General features: G+C 38.1%; 1 protein-coding gene across 1 annotated transcript in view; it reads right to left on the bottom strand.

Annotated features, from left to right (window-relative positions):
- PDE11A (phosphodiesterase 11A) overlaps positions 1-17953 on the bottom strand; it is a 467408-nt gene that overhangs the window by 398667 nt on the left and 50788 nt on the right. Inside the window, exon 2 of the mRNA XM_050750610.1 lies at positions 5184-5342. Coding sequence (XP_050606567.1) covers positions 5184-5342 — 159 coding nt within the window. The remainder of the gene's footprint in view (positions 1-5183; positions 5343-17953) is intronic.

The following is a 17953-nucleotide window of genomic DNA, read 5'->3' as shown; positions in this document are numbered from 1 at the left end:
GTTCATGCTAGCGTGCCCACACATCTTAATAGATCACAAATGTTTGCTCCTATCCAGGTCTCATTATTTTATTCTCCAAAATAATACCTTCCTTCACTCACCCAGGAATAACAAAGTAATGACTTAATTGAATGCAAAGAGTCTAGTCATACCACCTAATTCAACTAGTTTATACATATTCCTGAAAAATAGGAACATTTGTTTGAAACCCACAAAGTGAACCAGAAAATTCCAATCATCTCTTCTGCATGGTCTGCCTTTGTGTGTACTTTCAACATGAATTATCAAACTAGTAATTTGTCAGTATGGAACTTAAATTATTAATATGTGAATACAGTAGGCTATATTTCATACAAACTCTCACCACTGCTGATAAATTATTGCTAATTATCCAAGAACTTTAAAGAGCATGAGGATTTTAAAGTCATTAAAAGGGAAGCTTTCAGGCAGAGGCTGGATGACTATCTGTCAGGTAAAGTTTCCTGCACTGGATGAGGGAAAAGGTGGCAGGGAATGGACCTGGTGATTTTTCCAGTATCTTCTACTACAGGGTATATGTATTACATGATGTAGCACAGCCACTGAATTATAGGTATAGAATTTTCAAGAAACACAATATGGTGGTCCTATGCACAATTATGTTAGGTACATAAATAGCCCAGAAATGAGTATACCACATTTAATTTTTAATTTATCTCAGTCAAATGATTTACTGATTTCCATATTACAAAATGTTTTGAAATTATACAGAACATAACTTATGGTCTCTAGACGCTGACATTTTAAGATATCAGGACATACAAATCATATTATGCTAATGTGCAACAAATTTACCACTACCCATGTGAATGATGACATGGCAGTTATGTGTATAAAGTAAAATTACAAAGAGGGTTCAAATTACTTTAGTCTGGCTTTGAAATATATGGTGAACTTTCATGAGGCTCATTTATTGATAATAAGTGCTACCCTAAGCACTTTACATCTATTATCTATTTTACTCCGCACAACAACCCTGTGATGGAGGTTCTGAGGCTAGAGAGATGCAGCCACTTGCTGAAGGTCACTCAGTTAATAAGCAGCAGAGCAAAGACATGAACCTGTCTTGGTGACTTTCTGACTCCAGACCCTCTCATCTAACACTCATGACATGGCTTCCTTTTTGCTTCCTTGTTTTCTTACTTGTAGGCAACATTAAAATTACTTTGGTTGCTGCAGTTTATGCTATTGAACATGGGAGAAGGTTTTCTGAAGTCTGCTTGACTGACCAAGGAAAACTAATTTGAGTTTTAAAATGTGAAGTGAATGAGGTTGGCAGAGCTCTGAGAAATTAGGTATGCATACTGCTACCACTGTAAATGGGCTCAATATTTCAAAAAGCTATCTATAACATGGAATGAGAGCTATAAAACTTTTCTTGCCCTTTGACTCATTAATTTCAGTCTTTGGAATATACCCTCAAGGAAATAACACAAAAGAAAAAGGTAATTTGTTCAAGATGTTCACTCAGGGGCTATTTGTATTAGTGAAACACAGGGGGGAAAAAATCCAAATTCTCACTAATAGGACAGTGAGTAAGCAAACGAGGCTCTGTAGAAAAAGAAAATAAGAAAATTTTATGATCTCCCAAAATGACAAATGTAGAATATATCCGTATGTGGACACATATGTAAGAAATACCTGGGTTAAAACGTAGAATGCAAATTACTACATATAAGCATAACCTTGTACAACCAAGTAAAACAGTATCTGCATTAATAAGGCAAGAGATTCATGAACTTATAAGGAAATATATCCCCCTTTTAATTGGAGAAATCTCAACATGGGAGGAGCATCTGGCGTATAGATTGTGTTTAATAAAAATTTGTCTTTAAATGAGAAAAACAGAGGTTATTTATTCAGATCGTGCTATAACAAGGAAGACAGCCACCACTGCTTGCATTTGGAACACTCAAAGGGGAGTGCACAAGTTTTATGGTGAAAAAAATAGAAGACTTTAGGTATGTTCTGAGTGGAGTTTGTTGGCATGGGAAAGCTGAAGGCAGGTAACCAGAAGCACGACATTTTAGGTAATGAGTTCAGAGAATATATTTGGCTTTTCTCTCAGTGGCTCTGAGTTGTAAGTATGCAGGGGTGGAGGGCATGATAAGAGCAAAAAAATAGGGAAGGTGGCAGTCATTGACCAAATCCTGGCTGTGCTAGGCTGATTGCTACAGAGACTGTGATTTGGCCTTCTAAGCTGCTTGCTGAAGAGAATGTGGGTCTATCGTTATGCGTGGACTGGTCATTGTCCCTTTGTATATCCAATATCTCATACAGAATACCAGTTTATTGTAAAAGGTTGTAACTCAGAAACAACCAGATGAAGAGATACATAGGGCGAGGTATAGGGGAAGAGGTGCAGAGCTTCTGATCCTTCTCTGGGTGTGCCACCCTCCCAGCACCACCCTTCAGCAACCTGGGAGGTCCACTTAATATGAATGTATAGACTTAAATTAGACAAAGGTAATTTTTAAACTGAGACCTGACTGAGATACACATGATACCTCACATGTATTCATGTGCTGTCAGGAAAAGCTAAACAATCGCTCATGAGAACTACTAAGTCCTAAGTTTTCTTCCAAGTGCTTTCCCCGGATTCTCTCATTTAATCTCCTTACAGCCCTGTGAGATAAGTGTTACTATCACCCCTCTTCTAAGAGGAGAATATTGTGGCTCAGGGAAGGTAAGTAACTTGCCCAAGGTTATCAGGCCATGGCAGAGATGTAATTTCAACCCAAATAGACTCACCATATGGCCAGTACAGCCATTATACTTCGCTGTCTTCCCTTATTTGGAAGAAATACTTTCCCGTGAATCACTTCTAGATTTGGTTTCCTGCTTTTCTCCTTCACCTTTTCTGTTTGGTTTACAATATATAGGATCCTTTCAGGAAATAACAATAACCATATCCAGAAGTTGTTGAGATAAAATACTCTCCAGCCGGTGCCAGCTGCATGAACACAATCTACCTGCACAAACTCGCAGGACTTCTTACAAGAAGCAAAACTAGAGTAGGGTTTTCAAGTCAGGTGTGGGAATTGTAGAGACTGGAAGATAAAATGCCACTGTGGCACAAGGGATAACTACAGAAGAGAAAAACATATCATTTCAAGCCAGAAAATACTCAGATAAGGTTGAATCTAAGAAAAAAGTTGCTTGGGGATAAGTGACAAATTAAGAAGAATATTTTAAAACTCACAGGGAAAATGTTAGTTTAATTATTTTAAAAAATTGTATTTTACACTTGCCTAGTTTCTTGAGTTTTGCAAAATATTTCTCATTGATGATCGTATTTAATTCTCTGGCTATAGAGTGGTGAATAGTATAGTTGACAGATGAGAAAACTTCAGGTCAGAGATAAGTGTGAGCTGTGTATCCAAGCAGCTGCCTGTCATTAGCTGAGCTGGGACTCAGTCCCAGGCTCTCATTCTTAATAGAAGTAAACATTGATGCTGCTCAAGAAAGGTACAAAGTCCTGTGCAGATCTTCCCTTTAAATTATTCACAGGTCATGAAGCTCTATCTCACAGGTATAAGTCCATCAGCAAAAGTTCAGAAAACAAATCTAACATAAATGGAATCAAAGATAAGAACTAAATATATAATGAGTTCCTTTTAAATGAATGCAGCAGAGCAAAGGCAGGACTACCATCTGTGTAAAAACTAAACTGTTCAGGGGATGGCATGGGTATGTAGTGGTTATGTTTGGAAAGACGCAAAACCCAAATCCTTCTATCTAAATCTGTATAAGAGGCACATCATCTCCGTACTCTGCCATCTATGATGGCACAAAATGAAATTTCTGCTTTATCTTACATTCCATGGAAATATCTTTATTGTGAATGAGGTGGCCTACATTTATATTCACTTCTAAACAACGTCCTCTCCTTCTCATCTGATTCTGTCTGATGGAGGCCTATTTTTGCTTCAGAGGACAGATCAAATACTGCCTCTTCCAGGAAGCCTCTTCAGATCCAAGTGAGAACAAGCCTCTCTTTCCTAGGTGCCCCCAGCCTGTCTGAGAACAACTTGCTGATGATTCTTGTCTCCTGCCTTGTGTAGCTCCTGGATGACATAACATGATTGGGATTTATCTTTGTGCCTCCTATGATCCCAATACAAGTGCCTCGTATGCCATAGCAGTTTACTTCACTGTAAGAAATCTTTTGCGGTCCTATCATGCTCTATGAATTCATAAACCTTTACAGAGAGTTGGGCCATCTCAATTCCACTATAAAAATGACCTAAATCAAGGACTCTCTTCACTTAAAAACCTTCTTGTTTCCTTATAATCATATTTCATGTTGACCTTCTGTACCAGAACATTTGTATTAATTTAATGCATTTGTAATTAGCATTGGCAAATAACAAACCCACATCCAGAAGGTTAAATTATAAAGTGTTTTTTAATTAAATAGGAATATGAGAGTCATCAAACTTAAACAAACTAATTTGAGATTTGCTTTTATCACAAATTTTATAAATATTCAACCAGATTTTATTCAATATAAAGGTAGAAGCTTCAAAGCCAGAACCTTAGTTCTTTGAGTACTCTCTCTTTTAATATAAGCTGATAAATAAACTACTAGTGAAAGAACTTAAAATTTCAGAGCAAAAAGTACACTACTTCCACCAAGGTCAATTACTCTTCAGGGACAAAAGTAATGTTCTTTTTATTAGCAATTTGGAATAACAATTAAATAACATTCGTTTTTATTGGGATTTTTATATAAGAACTGAGAAAACAATTCTTCACTGTAGTTATAAAAATATAGGAGAAAGTGCTGAGTTTCTGAAACACAGCAATCTTCCTATATTTTCTATCTTCCCTTAGGCCATGTGTGGTGGTGTGATCCTTATCTTACTTATAAGGAAGATAAAGACCAGGGAACAACAACAATACCACCGAGGCTTATAATGAAAAGCAAGCTACAAAAAAGATGAAATAATTATTTTCAATTTTACCACATTCTATGAAATATCGAAAAACTCCCATTTCATTTTGTATACCATGAGAAAAAGCTCTTTGATCCATGAACGGGCTAATCCAACAGCTATTCACATAATTCTTGTCTTTTAAAGGAGAATAGCAATCAATGACCAAGAAAGAAAGTACAATTCACAAAAGGTATGAAATCTTACTTTTTCATCATCTTCAGTAAATGGAGCTCCTTCAGGAATCTTATTTATCGCTTGGGCCACACCAATAATCTCACCATCACTGCTTCGGATAGGCATGCACAATAATGATTTCGTCTTGTATCCAGTTAGCTTGTCGATTTCATCATTGAATCGTCGATCCTAAAAATAAGACAAAGAAAGCATTAACTGCCTGTGCATTATTGTCAGGGAGAAGGAGAGAGAGGTTTATTTCTGCGTATGATACCTTATCACTGGGAACTTAGCCCCATGGATTTTTAATCAAAATAACAGATTTGACTTCATTTTTAATTCACCAAAGGAATATAAATCAAAATAAGTCAACACCATAGTTGTTTGCCATAGTAAATGAAGACAGAGACTTTAAGCCCAACTGCAACGTATCAAAATTGGGGAAAAGTGTTTTTAAGGAAAGCCTATAGTATGCGATTTATGAAAATGTGTTATTTTAAAAAGACAGGATATGAAATGTCATATAAGAAACTTACATGAGAAATATATACTAAACACTGTGAAAAATTGTTCAAAATAGAACTACTTTATTTCTAGTCAAAATGATTCTGTGAAAAAAGAATCTATGAGTACATAATGATATTTCAAAATCCTCCCCAAAAGATATGGGGTATGGGGAGATAAAAATTTTCTCTATAGAATGCCAGCTAAAATATATAAAATAAATGATAAAATTATACAGTATGTATTTTGCAACTACCAATATAATTATGTTTACAAGCAAGGGTCATTAAGTATGCTAATACCATTGGGTGAAAAACTGTTTAACTTAAACAGTATAGTCATACAGTCTCAAGGTGCCACACCCAAAGATTCCTTATTACAAAGGTAAAAGGTGTCTTTGTAGTGAATAAATCTGGTGAACACCACCTCAAACAAGTAAACTTAGCATCACTGTTAAGAAGAAAATTAACACCATGTGCCTCTTGATATAATGCAACAGGAAGGACACAACATCACCAAGAATACAATCAAATGTGTAACGTGAATCTAATTATTCAGGAAATGAAAATTAAGAAAGGTAGAGATCATCAGTCATTCTATCAGAAACCTAACCCTGGATGCTTAAAAAATGTCAAGATCATGAGAGACAAAAAAAAGTTTTTAAAAAAAATAAATATAAAGTTAAACTATGGGAGCTATACCAGTTTAAAGAAGACTTAAGAGACCCGAAATCCAAATAAAATATGTGATCCTTTGCCAGAAATTTCGAAAATTCCACAAAGGACATTTTTGGAGGGACAATTGGAGAAAGTTCAGTCATATAATGGTATCATTATAAACTTGCTTAGGTATTATACAAGTGTTATAATTATGCAGAAGAATGTCCTTATTCTTAGGATATACATGCTAGAGTATTTGGTTAGTGAAATATCATAATACCTTCAACTAACTTTCAAGGAAGGAAGGAATGGATGGAAGGAGGGAGAGAAAGAAGGGAAGCAGAGAGATAAAGGAGGGTGGAAGGAAAAAAAGAAAAAGATTGGCTCCCGAGAAGGTAACTGTGACTAAAAATGCTCCAAGGTAGATGATAAACTATCATCCAATCTGATGATAAACTATTTCAAGCCAGGGGTTGGAGTGAGGCTTCTTCCTGTACCTTCTGCACACCCATGTTAAAAGAGGCTTAAAAGCACTGCTGCCTATGCTATGCTATTCTCGCTCTGTCACCCAGGCTGGAATGCAGTCATTTGATCTCAGCTCACTGCAACCTCCACCTCCCAGGTTCAAGCGATTCTCCTGCCTCAGCCTCCCAAGTAGCTGGGACTACAGATGCAAGCCACCATGCCTGGCAAATTTTTTTTTTTTTTTTTTTTTTTTTTTGTATTTTAGTAGAGATGGGGTTTCACCATATTGGCAAGGTGGTCTTGAACTCCTGACTGCAGGTGATCCATTAGCCTTGGCCTCCCAAAGTGTTGGGAGCCACAGTGCCTGGCCAGGAGTCTTTAAATGCCATTATGAGGCCTGGTTCTGGTCTGGTGATCCATGAAGGCCACCCTAAACCCCAGAGACAGGAGGGTCCAGTTAAAGAGAGGGAAATCAAAACCCAAACAAAACCAAATCTCCTGCTCAAAATAAGTATGTGACCAAACTTTCAGAAAATTAGCAATCTGTATTCATTATTTTTAAATTTCTCTGAGGAACTACTACATGTCAGGCTATGGGCTAGGTGGAAGTTGCAATCAAGTAGGTGAGGCAGACAATGTATAAATGTATATTTATATATTGTGGTAAGTGTTACTGAGAAAAAAGCAAAATGCATGAGAGAGACTGAATATGAAGGACCTATTTTTAAGGGGATCAAGGAAGTTCTCTCTGAAAACAGAACAAATAAGCTGAGACTTCAATCATGAGTAAGAATTTTCCAGGCAAAGAGTGGTGGAAAGAACTTTCCAGGAAGATGAACTAATACATATAAGGTCCTGGAGCAGGAAAAAGCTTAGTAAGTTCCAAAAAGTCAAAGGTCAATGTGGCTAGAGTGTAGGGAGACAAAGGGAGAGTGAAAGAGGGAGGCAGTGACCAAAGGGTGCCAAGTCTCACAGGCCTAGAAAGAGTTATATTTAATCCCAAATGCAATGGAAAACCTCTGAAGATCTTGAAGCAGAAGAATGGCATTGGCCACTATTTAGCACTTAGATTCTCTGCAATTATCTTACCAGTTTACTTGTTCTCCCCGCAACTAAAATATAAAATCTAAGACAGCAGAGATTTTGTCTCTATTTACTGCGTCATCCTAGCATGCCTATTATACATGCTCAATAATATTTTTTAAATAATTTATTCTTTTGAAAAGATTGCACTGCAATTATGCAGAATATAGAAAAGGTCCTAAGGGTCCACATACCACTACTTGGCATATATGTAGAAGCACTTTTCCGAATATATAGAAGAGAGGTACACAAATGTTCACTGCAACATCAATTATGAAAATTAAAAATGTGAAGCCATTTGAATGTTGATCAAGAGAAAAATAAATTATGATCTTGTGGTTTGGTAGTGTATTATACAACAATTTAAATGAATAAATTAAAGCTGCCTGTATCAACATGAACAAATATAAGAAACACAATGTTAAGTGAAACAAACAAACAGCAGTCTGATACCATCTATATAATACCACAATACTTAAAAATAATACTAAATATCATTTATGGATTCAAATATGTAGCAAAAGTATAAAAGCATGCGAGGGAATAATAAACATTACATTTATATTAGTGGTTACCCGCTGAGAGGAAGGAAGGAAGTGGCATCAGGGAGAGGCATAGAGGAGGCTTCAACTAGAACAAGAAAGCTTTACTTCTTTAGAAAAACAATTCGGGGGGCCAGGTGCGGTGGATCACGCCTGTGATCTCAGCATGTTGAGAGGCTGAGGCAAGTGGATCACAAGGTCAGGAGTTCGAGACCAGCCTGGCTAGCATGGTGAAACTCTGTCTCTACTAAAAATACAAAAAATTAGCTGGGCATGGTGCCAGGTGCCTGTAGTTCCAGCTACTCAGGAGGCTGAGGCAGGAGAATTGCTTGAACCCAGGAGGCGGAGGTTGCAGTGAGCCAAGATCACACCACTTCACTCCAGCCTGGGCGAGTGAGACTCCGTCTCAAGAAAAAGAAAGAAAGAAAAACAATTCACGAGCAAGGTGGTGGTTCTCTGAAGGTTGAGTTAATCTGTGGCACACAAGGAAGCTGATCTCTGTTGCTTTGAACCCCACTGGTCAGACCTGCCATGTCTCAGCACATCCCTACGGCCGACCTACCTCAGGATAGTGTGGAGCACAGCACGTTCACCTGCCACCCAGCCGCCATTCTGTTCTCAAGGCTGCATCTATCCACTGGACTGGTGATGGGGTTGTCAGTGTTTAGCTCCAGTGTTTACCTCCTGCTTCCAGCTGCTGTTTTGAATCCTTGCTCTGCGATGGACTACTCCCTGGCTACAGCCCTCACTCTCCTTAGTCACTGGGACCTTGAACAAGTTGTTTCAGACTATGTCTATGAAGACGCATCAGAGAAAGCTGCCAAGGCAGGCCTTTTGGCACACTTGACTTTAACTTGGCACACTTGACTTTAACCTTTGCCGGGCTTTGTGATTTCAACTATCATGATGGGGGCATCTGCAAAGCTGTTGCCATGCTGTGGAAGCACTGACCTTTTAGACTTAACACCTTAAAAAGTAATTCTTAACACCTTAAAAAGTACTTCTCTTTGCCTCTGCTCTGCCATGCCATTCTACTAACAATAAAAAGGAAGTACGGTGGCTCACGCCTGTAATCCCAGCACTTTGGGAGGCCGAGACGGGTGGATCATGAGGTCAGGAGATCGAGACTATCCTGGCTAACACAGTGAAACTGCGTCTCTACTAAAAATAGAAAAAAATTAGCCAGGCGTGTGGTGAGCGCCTGTAATCCCAGCTGCTCAAGGAGGCTGAGGTGGGAGAATGGCGTGAACCCAGGAGGCGGAGCTTGCAGTGAGCTGAGATAGTGCCACTGCACTCCAGCCTGGGCGACAGAGCGAGATTCCATCTCAAAAAACAAAAAAACAAAAAAACAAAAAAAGGAAGTAACAGATAAGATCATTGTTGAGACAAAACTCTTTGGCGCAATCATAGCTCACCTTCGGCATCCAAAGTCCTGGGCTCGAGCAATCCTCCTGCTTCATCCTCCTAAGTAGCTAGTACTGCAGGTACACAACACCACACCCAGCTATTCTTTTTTATTTTTGGTAGACACAGGGTCTCACTACATTGCCCAGTCTGGTCTCAAATTACTGGCCTCAAGCAATCCTCCCACTTTGGTCTCTCTAAATGCTGGGATCACAGGTGTGAGCCACTGCCCCCAGCCCAGAATTTAATCTTTGAGGAAAAGTTTGAGAGGATTTGTATTCAAGAAACTGTGCAACTGAGTCCCATTTTCTGGTGAGTTTATGAGATTTTTTTCCCAGAATCAGAGTATAACTAAACATTATATATGAGCTTTTGCATCTTCATTTACCAATCTCTTAAAGAAAATTCAGTTTAATTACTAAATACATGATCAAACATCTCCTGTATTTTTCCTGATAAGGATAGACAAAGAGAAAGACTGTTAATTCATGCATAAAGACTTTGCAGAAAATTAGACAAAATTTAAGTTTTGAAAACTTCCCCCTCTGTTCGGTTGATATCAGCTATTGATGGATCCATGTCCTTGGGAAACATTAAAATTAGAAAAAGCTGATATCTCACACTACTAATTTCTAAATCCTAAGAAGTGGAGCTTGGAAAGCTGCTGAATATAGAGAAGTTCCGTTTAGGGAAGAAGTCTCCTTTGTAATTGTATTAAAATATCAAACATTCTAAATGAAAACTTAATCCTTCAAATATGTTTATTTTACTTGTCCTAAAACAATCTGCCTACAAGTATAAAAGTATAAAAAATTATTTCCCCATTTGAAATTTTCTAATATAAAAATATATTCTATGAAATAAAATTTCTAAAAATAAAAAGCTGTGTAACAAAACAGACTCTTTTATGTGAAAAAAGCCCAATGTAGTAAAATATTAAGATTTTATAAATGTAGATGGCTTATTCTTATCTAAAATTAAGAACTTTGTGGAGGATGACACAGGATTGAAATAGACCAGTTGGGAAATTTTGGTGGTCCAGGTAAGGTATGAGGATAGTCTGGGTTTAAGAAAAAGGCAATGAGGGCAAAGACAAGTAGACAAATATGTTGAAAGTTGAGCCTGTAGTACTTCCTGATGGATTAGCTGGGAGGGGAGAATAGACGAAAGACAAAGAGCCTCAGATTTTAACTTGAGAAACTGTGGATGGAAGTATCATTTACTGGAATAGGGGAGATTGAGATAAAGGTGAAAGTCTACATATGAAGAGAGTAGAAGTTGATAAATCAATTTATTAAACAAGGTGAAGTGCACCTTTGACCAAAATAAGTGGTTCTTCCCCCTGACTGCATCTGAAAATTAACTTGAGAAAGTCATCACAAATTGAATCAATCAATACTAGGCATTGGTATTTTTTTAAATGCTCCTCTGTTATCCTCATATGAGAACCATTGTCCTAAATGATAAAGGTTTCAGTCATTAGTGAGAGCAATAAAATCTATCAATGAGAAACGCCTTAAAATGGGGAGGAACAAGTAGAGTGGTATGTATTCTGGTGGTTGCATAGCAATGGTGGTGTTGGCCATGATGGACTGGACTGAAAATCCACTCTGGAGTAGGCACAGCCTGTTTGCCCTTACCTTTGTGATAAACTGCATCTCTGGAAAAGGGTCTCTTACCGACCAAAACTCAACTCTGAGTCTGAGTAGACCAAGGCTATGGAGTAGATTGCTACCCCATTGCTAAAGCATACTCACATAAGAACAATAGACACTGGGATGCTTTAGCATGATAAGGAGTCATAAAAATACTCTAAACTCTCCCCACCATCTCCTCACCTCTCTAAATCCACCTGATAAACTGATAACTTAAAGAGAAAACGTGGCCTGGCTCGGTGCTTCATGCATGTAATGCCAGCACTTTGGGAGGCCAAGGTGAGTGGATCACTTGAGCCCAGGAGTTCAAGACGAGCCTGGCCAACATGGTGAAACCCCATCTCTACTAAAAATACAAAAACTAGCTGGGTGTGTTGGTGGGCGCCTGTAATCCCAGCTACTCCTACTCAGGAGGCTGAGTCAGGAAAATCGATTGAACCCGAGAGGCAGAGGTTGCAGGGAGCCGAGATTGCACCACTGCACTCCAGACTGGGTGATAGAGCAAGACTCTGTCTCAAAAACAAAAAGGAGAAAATGTAATTGTATTGATACATGTGGTAAGTATTAATTTTTTAATTTAAAATAAAGCTAAGAAGAAAGATTTATTCTATTAAGTCTTTGTTTTGTTGTTGTTTGTTTTGAGATGGAGTTTCCCTCTTTTTGCCCAGGCTAGAGTGCAATGGTGCAATCTCGGTTCACTGCAACCACCACCTTCCAGGTTCAAGTATTTCTCCTGCCTCAGCCTCCTGAGTAGCTGGGATTACAGGCATGTGCCACCACACCTGCTAATTTTGTGTTTTTAGTAGAGACGGGGGTTTCACCATGTTGGCCAAGCTGGTCTCGAACTCCTGACCTCAAGTGATCCACCCGCCTTGGCCTCCCAAAGTGTTGGGATTACAGGCATGAGCCACCACACTCAGCCTCCATTAAGTCTTAATGGTTTTAAAAAACAATGCATCTTAAGACATGCTTTGTCTGTGTCTTCGTTACACTACTTATAATTCTCACAAATTAACTCAAAACTTGATAAAATCAAATTAATCTAATCTAATGGGAGGTCAGAATTGCTGATACAATTATGCACTTTCCTAATATATATATAAATCTGTAGATTAATCTTCCAATTAGAAACAATCAAGAAAGCTGGGTCCCAAATTGAAGCATAAATTAATTATAGTAGATGAAGAAAATTAGGAAAATAATTAGATAAAGGAACATATTACTCTGATATTATAGAGGAAAGAAAAGTTTAATAATAGAAGAAATTAAAAAATAGATTTAACTAGCCAAGTAATCACCACAAATGAGTATAATAGTAGAGGAAACACAGAGCATTATGGAACACACAGCAGGGTGCCACATCTAGTCTAAGGTCAGACAATATCTCCCAAAGAAAGTGAAGTCTTTAAGGTTATACCCACAAGATCAATAGGAATTATCCAGAAAAAAAAGAGAGAAGCATTAGGGAGAGGTGGAGGAGAGTGTCCCAGAAGGAGGGAATAGTATGTCTAAAGTCCAGAGGCAATAAACGTTGGTTAATTTGAGGAACAGAAAGAAGCTGAAGATGACTCTTGTGGGAAGAGTCAGACATGGGGTAGGAAAGACAGCTGGAGGCTGATGAGACGGTGCCTAGTAACTAGGTGTAGAACTGTAAATTTATCATAGAGGGAGCAAGGGGTCACTAGAGGATTTTAGGAAGGTGAGTGGGAGTGACATGACTGAGTCTTCATCTTAGAAAGACTGCTATGGCTACATGTAAAGAATGGATTGGAAGCAAGAGGTCCAGGTGAGAGATGAACCATCTCTGAGCTGGGATGGTGGTTAGTGGCAGTAGGAGTGGTGGAAAGTGTACTGAGTTGGGAGATATTTAGGAGGTAGAATGAATAGAATTGATTCTATGCTGATTAATTTGGAAGGTTGTGAAAGTTAGAGAAGTAAAAATGACTCCATATTTCTGGTGCAGGTGCCTGGGTGGGTAGTGGGATGACTCACTGAGTGAGGAACACAGTGAGGAACAGATTCTGGGGAATATGAGTTTCGTTTTGGACATTTGAAGGTTTAGTTGACTGTGGGTCATCAATGTGGTGCAGATGCTCAAAAAGAAGTTTGATAGATTTACATATAGATACAGACATAGACAATTTTTTTTTTAATTTCAGCAAAAGGACTTGGAATGGAAAATAAAAATTGTCTAGGTAAGGATGGGAATTTCACCTAACAACTTTTAAGCCCAGGATCTTCAGAAGGTCACCGCGATCACCAGCAGAGCTTCACAGAACGCCAGGTAAGGAGGAAATAGGACTAGTAAGAAGGCAAAAAATGTGCTTATTTGTTTCTGAAAATGGAAACTTGAATAGGAAACTAACAAATGCCTCAAGGATTATAATGAAATATCATATGGAGAATGGTGCCCACTTCTTATTCATCTCCCTTAGGACAAAAGAACAAGAAATGATCTACAACAGGAGAGATTTCTAATAAATTAAGGTAAAGTAAGGTTGTTAAAATCTGGAATGAGTTGTTATAATTGTAGTAGACTCTTATTGCTTTGAGTATTTTTATGTCATAATATTTTTTCTAGCCCAGATAATTTAAGTACAACTGCTCTTGAGAAGTGCAGAAATCTTTTCCATGCCTTGTATTCAGATCTGTCTTTTGTATATAACATGCAGCTGTGATTTTTAACCTTTAAAAAGACAAAGTCACAAGGCAAAAAGCAATTTTTACTTCTCAGTGAAGGAACCGACCTGTGCCTCCTTCATAGAGAACAGTAATTGGATACATTTCTGACCCCGGATCTTGCACTTGGACCCCGTCTGCAAGTTTCGGAGTTGAATGTAGTGCCATGAAGCACAACCAGAAAAAGGATTCCCACCTTCAAGATCCACAAAGGCTGTAAAAAGCAACCTCTGAACTCAGGTTTCATGTCTTTGAGAATGAATTATATTTAATATGCTCAAGAATCCCAATCAGCCCTCAAAAAACATGCTTTAGAAGTACGAAAGAAGCCTCAAAGCAAAAGAAATCCATCTTCTCTTTCTACTTTCTCAGAGAAACCACTGGAGGCTCCCTAAGGCAAGATTCAGAGTTGAGAATCTTATCCGGGTCCCACATTCATGGCAAAGATGGGTCGCCTAAGATCTTTTATTCCCTCTGTATTTAAGGACTCTATCCCCAATACTTTACGGTAAAATTTTCCAGTACTCATGATTAAGCCAAGAACTAATCTTGACCAACGTTTAATCTACAAGGGTGACTTTTAAAAACCAGAATCACAAATCTACCTTAGGTCCTTCATAGCCAAAATGCTCAAACTGTTCAAGTCTAAGAGTGTCCACATGATGTAATTATGTTTCCAGAACATACTTATGAGGAAACATGTAACAACAAAAGCCCCTATTAATTCCATAACACTTTCAAATGACCTTGTCTTTGAGTTACAAAATATAGCTCAAAAATTATAAAGTTATAATTGTAAATTGTGGAGAAGATTATAGAGAAAAATGATAAAGAAATTAGAGAGAAAAGGTGAAATAAGATATGCATGTATATAAAGTATTTCTTCGGCCTACAGACACTTAGACGTACATAGGAATAGAACAGAGGTTGTTAATACTGGAATCACCTGGGACCTTTAGGAAAGTACTTATGCTTTAGCCCCACCCCAACCAATTAAATCACAATTGGTAGTGGGAGGGGCCCTGGAGGGGATCTGACTTCTGGCTGTTGGTCAGGGTAGGGTTAACAACCACTGAATTAGAGGGTCACTTAATAAATCCAGCGCCTCATGAGGTGCTCATGCCTGTAATCCCAGAACTTTGGGAGGCGGAGGCGGGTGAATCACCTGAGGTCAGGAGTTTGAGACTAGCCTGGCCAACATGGTGAAACTCCGTCTCTACTAAAAATACAAAAAATTAGCCAGGCATGGTGGTGCACACCTGTAATCCCAGCTACTCGGGAGGCCGAGGCAGGAGAATTGCTTGGGCCCGGGAGGCAGAGGTTGCAGTGAGCTGAGATTGTACCACTACACTCCAGCCTGGGCAACAGAGCAAGATTCCATCTCCAAAAAAAAATCCAAGGCCTCCAGGGTCTGAAGACAACGGATTATAAACCATGCTTTAGAGCTTTAGCTTTTGTTTTATTTTGTCTTTTCCATCCACTTTCCCTGAAGGCTTAATGAACTAGGCCTGCATACCTTTTTCAACATCACATTAGCCCATTGCCCCACCAAAAGATTCAGAGAAAAAGTTCAGTCTCATATTTTGTCTACATCCTCTTTCAAATGCCTTATGGAGTTGTAATATAGAGAAGCTAAAGGAAATAAAAAATATAAAATGAATAATCCATTGAAATACAAACCAATAGATTGCCAAACTTTCTGAAGCTCAAAAAATTGCTTTTATTGATATATCATTTAGTAATACTCATTTAATTCGAATTCATAAAATCATCTCCTTACACTTACGACTTACCAGTAGATGTCACTTATTTTCCAGAAAATGGTTGGAAGGCAAAGCTTTCAAAAATTGATTAGTCTTTAATAACTTGAAATATATTATTCTGCCTTTCTTCATAGAAAGAAGAACTAATTGTTCTGAATTGATGGAAGACTTGAGATTACATTGCATGAAAACAAAGACACAGCATGTGGCAACTACAGAGCTCATTCTTTAAGCCTCCTAATTTGATATTTGCTGAGAAAAAGTGAAAAATTATCATTGTTGTTCTTAATATGTATTGGCAGAATTTCATTGCTGTATGGTAAACAAAAAGAATCTCCAAATTCTTCCCTAAAGAGTTCTAAATAGTACAAAAGATTATCAAAAGTTGTTTCTGAAGCTTCACTCTTTTATGGACCTGAAGTGATGTAGTTGGAAGTGGAGTATTTTGTACATTCACACAGGTAAGCTCTATTTGCTAAATTTTTAAAGGGCATACCTTTCTTTAAGTCTTTCAAATAGAATTGATGGTTGATAGACACCATCAAATAATGTGATATGAAATTTCAAAAGTTATTGTGATTACCATGTTGTTTGGGGCATGTGTTTTAGTCATGTTGCTAAAGTAAATGTTGTTTGCTGATCTTACTTCCCTCTGTTCTTCCTTTCTTACTTGGCACTTTTCTTTGGTCCTGTCTTATCATCATGACTACTATTATTTCTCTTCATTACAATAAATACAAATCTCAAGGGAAATTCACAGGAAAATGAAGACCCACACCACACTTGAAACCAAAGTGCAACTGACATAGTAAAAAAGAAAATGATGAATTCTTAAACTGCTTTAATAGACAGCCCAGATATCTATTACAGTAAGTCTGCAAATATATTGTACCTGGAGTTAAAATGCAACGTCATGCTCTATAAGCTTTATTGTGTATAATGAAAATGTCTAAGAAAAGGCCAGTACCTGAAGAAAGAGCTATGGGAAGGGTCAGCTAACCAGAAGGCACCTTTCTCCCTGGCACAGTGAGACCATCTAAGAACTGCAATGAATCAGGGAAATGAGGCTCTAAGGTGAAACCAGGAAGGCCAGGGAGTCTGCAAATAAGAGCAAGGGAATTATCAGCACGAAGCTGTGATTCAGACACCAGACAAACAGTCAGAAAGTAGAGAATACAGGGCAAGCCAAGGTCGAGACAGTGATGCATGAAAAGCCAGGTCCAGGTCAGAAGAACAGATGTAACAGTGAGACAATGGAGACCTGGTCTCATCCATTCATCAGAACCTAACATGGACCACCTCCAACAGAGAGCTCTGGAATTCTTTCCACTGAAGACAACTGAGACAACCCGAAAAATGGCCCAAAAATGTAACTGATATGTAGGCAGCTGTCTCAATCACATGCTGATCCTTCCCACATTTATGGCAAATACCATAATTTATAAAGTCATAGAGATATGTTATATTTTAATTACATAAAGGTTTTATTGTTAATATAGGAAGTTACAATTCCTCTTTGACAAAAGTTTAATGTTAAAAAGTAATTTCTGACCAGGCGCGGTGGCCAACGCCTGTAATCCCAGCACTTTGGGAGGCCGAGGTGGGCGGATCACTTGAGGTCAGGAGTCAAGACCAGCCTGGCCAACATGGTGAAACCTCATCTCTACTAAAAGTACAAAAATTAGCTAGGCGTGATGGTGGGAACCTGTAATCCCAGCTACTCAGGAGGTTGAGGCAGGAGAATCACTTGAACCCAGGAGGCGGAGGTTGCAGTGAGCCAAGATTGCGCCACTGCACTCCAGCCTATGCAACAGAGTGAGACTCTGTCTCAAAAAAAAAAAGAAAAGAAAAAAGTAATTTTTTAAAGTCTGCTTTTTAAAGCTTTTTTAGGTTTTGAAATATTTTAAAGTCACATTTTTAAATGTGTTTTAAAAACAGATTTTTAAATAAAATGTGTTTTTAAAAATGTTTTTAAAATGTTCAAAATGTTTTAGTTCATAGTTTCTTGTGAAAACATGATGATAAAAATACAATGAGTACCTGATT

This window comes from Macaca thibetana, chromosome 12 (assembly GCF_024542745.1).
Source record: "Macaca thibetana thibetana isolate TM-01 chromosome 12, ASM2454274v1, whole genome shotgun sequence".
In the NCBI taxonomy this organism is placed as follows: Eukaryota; Metazoa; Chordata; class Mammalia; order Primates; family Cercopithecidae; genus Macaca; species Macaca thibetana.
This window is presented reverse-complemented; position numbering and strand designations above follow the sequence as displayed.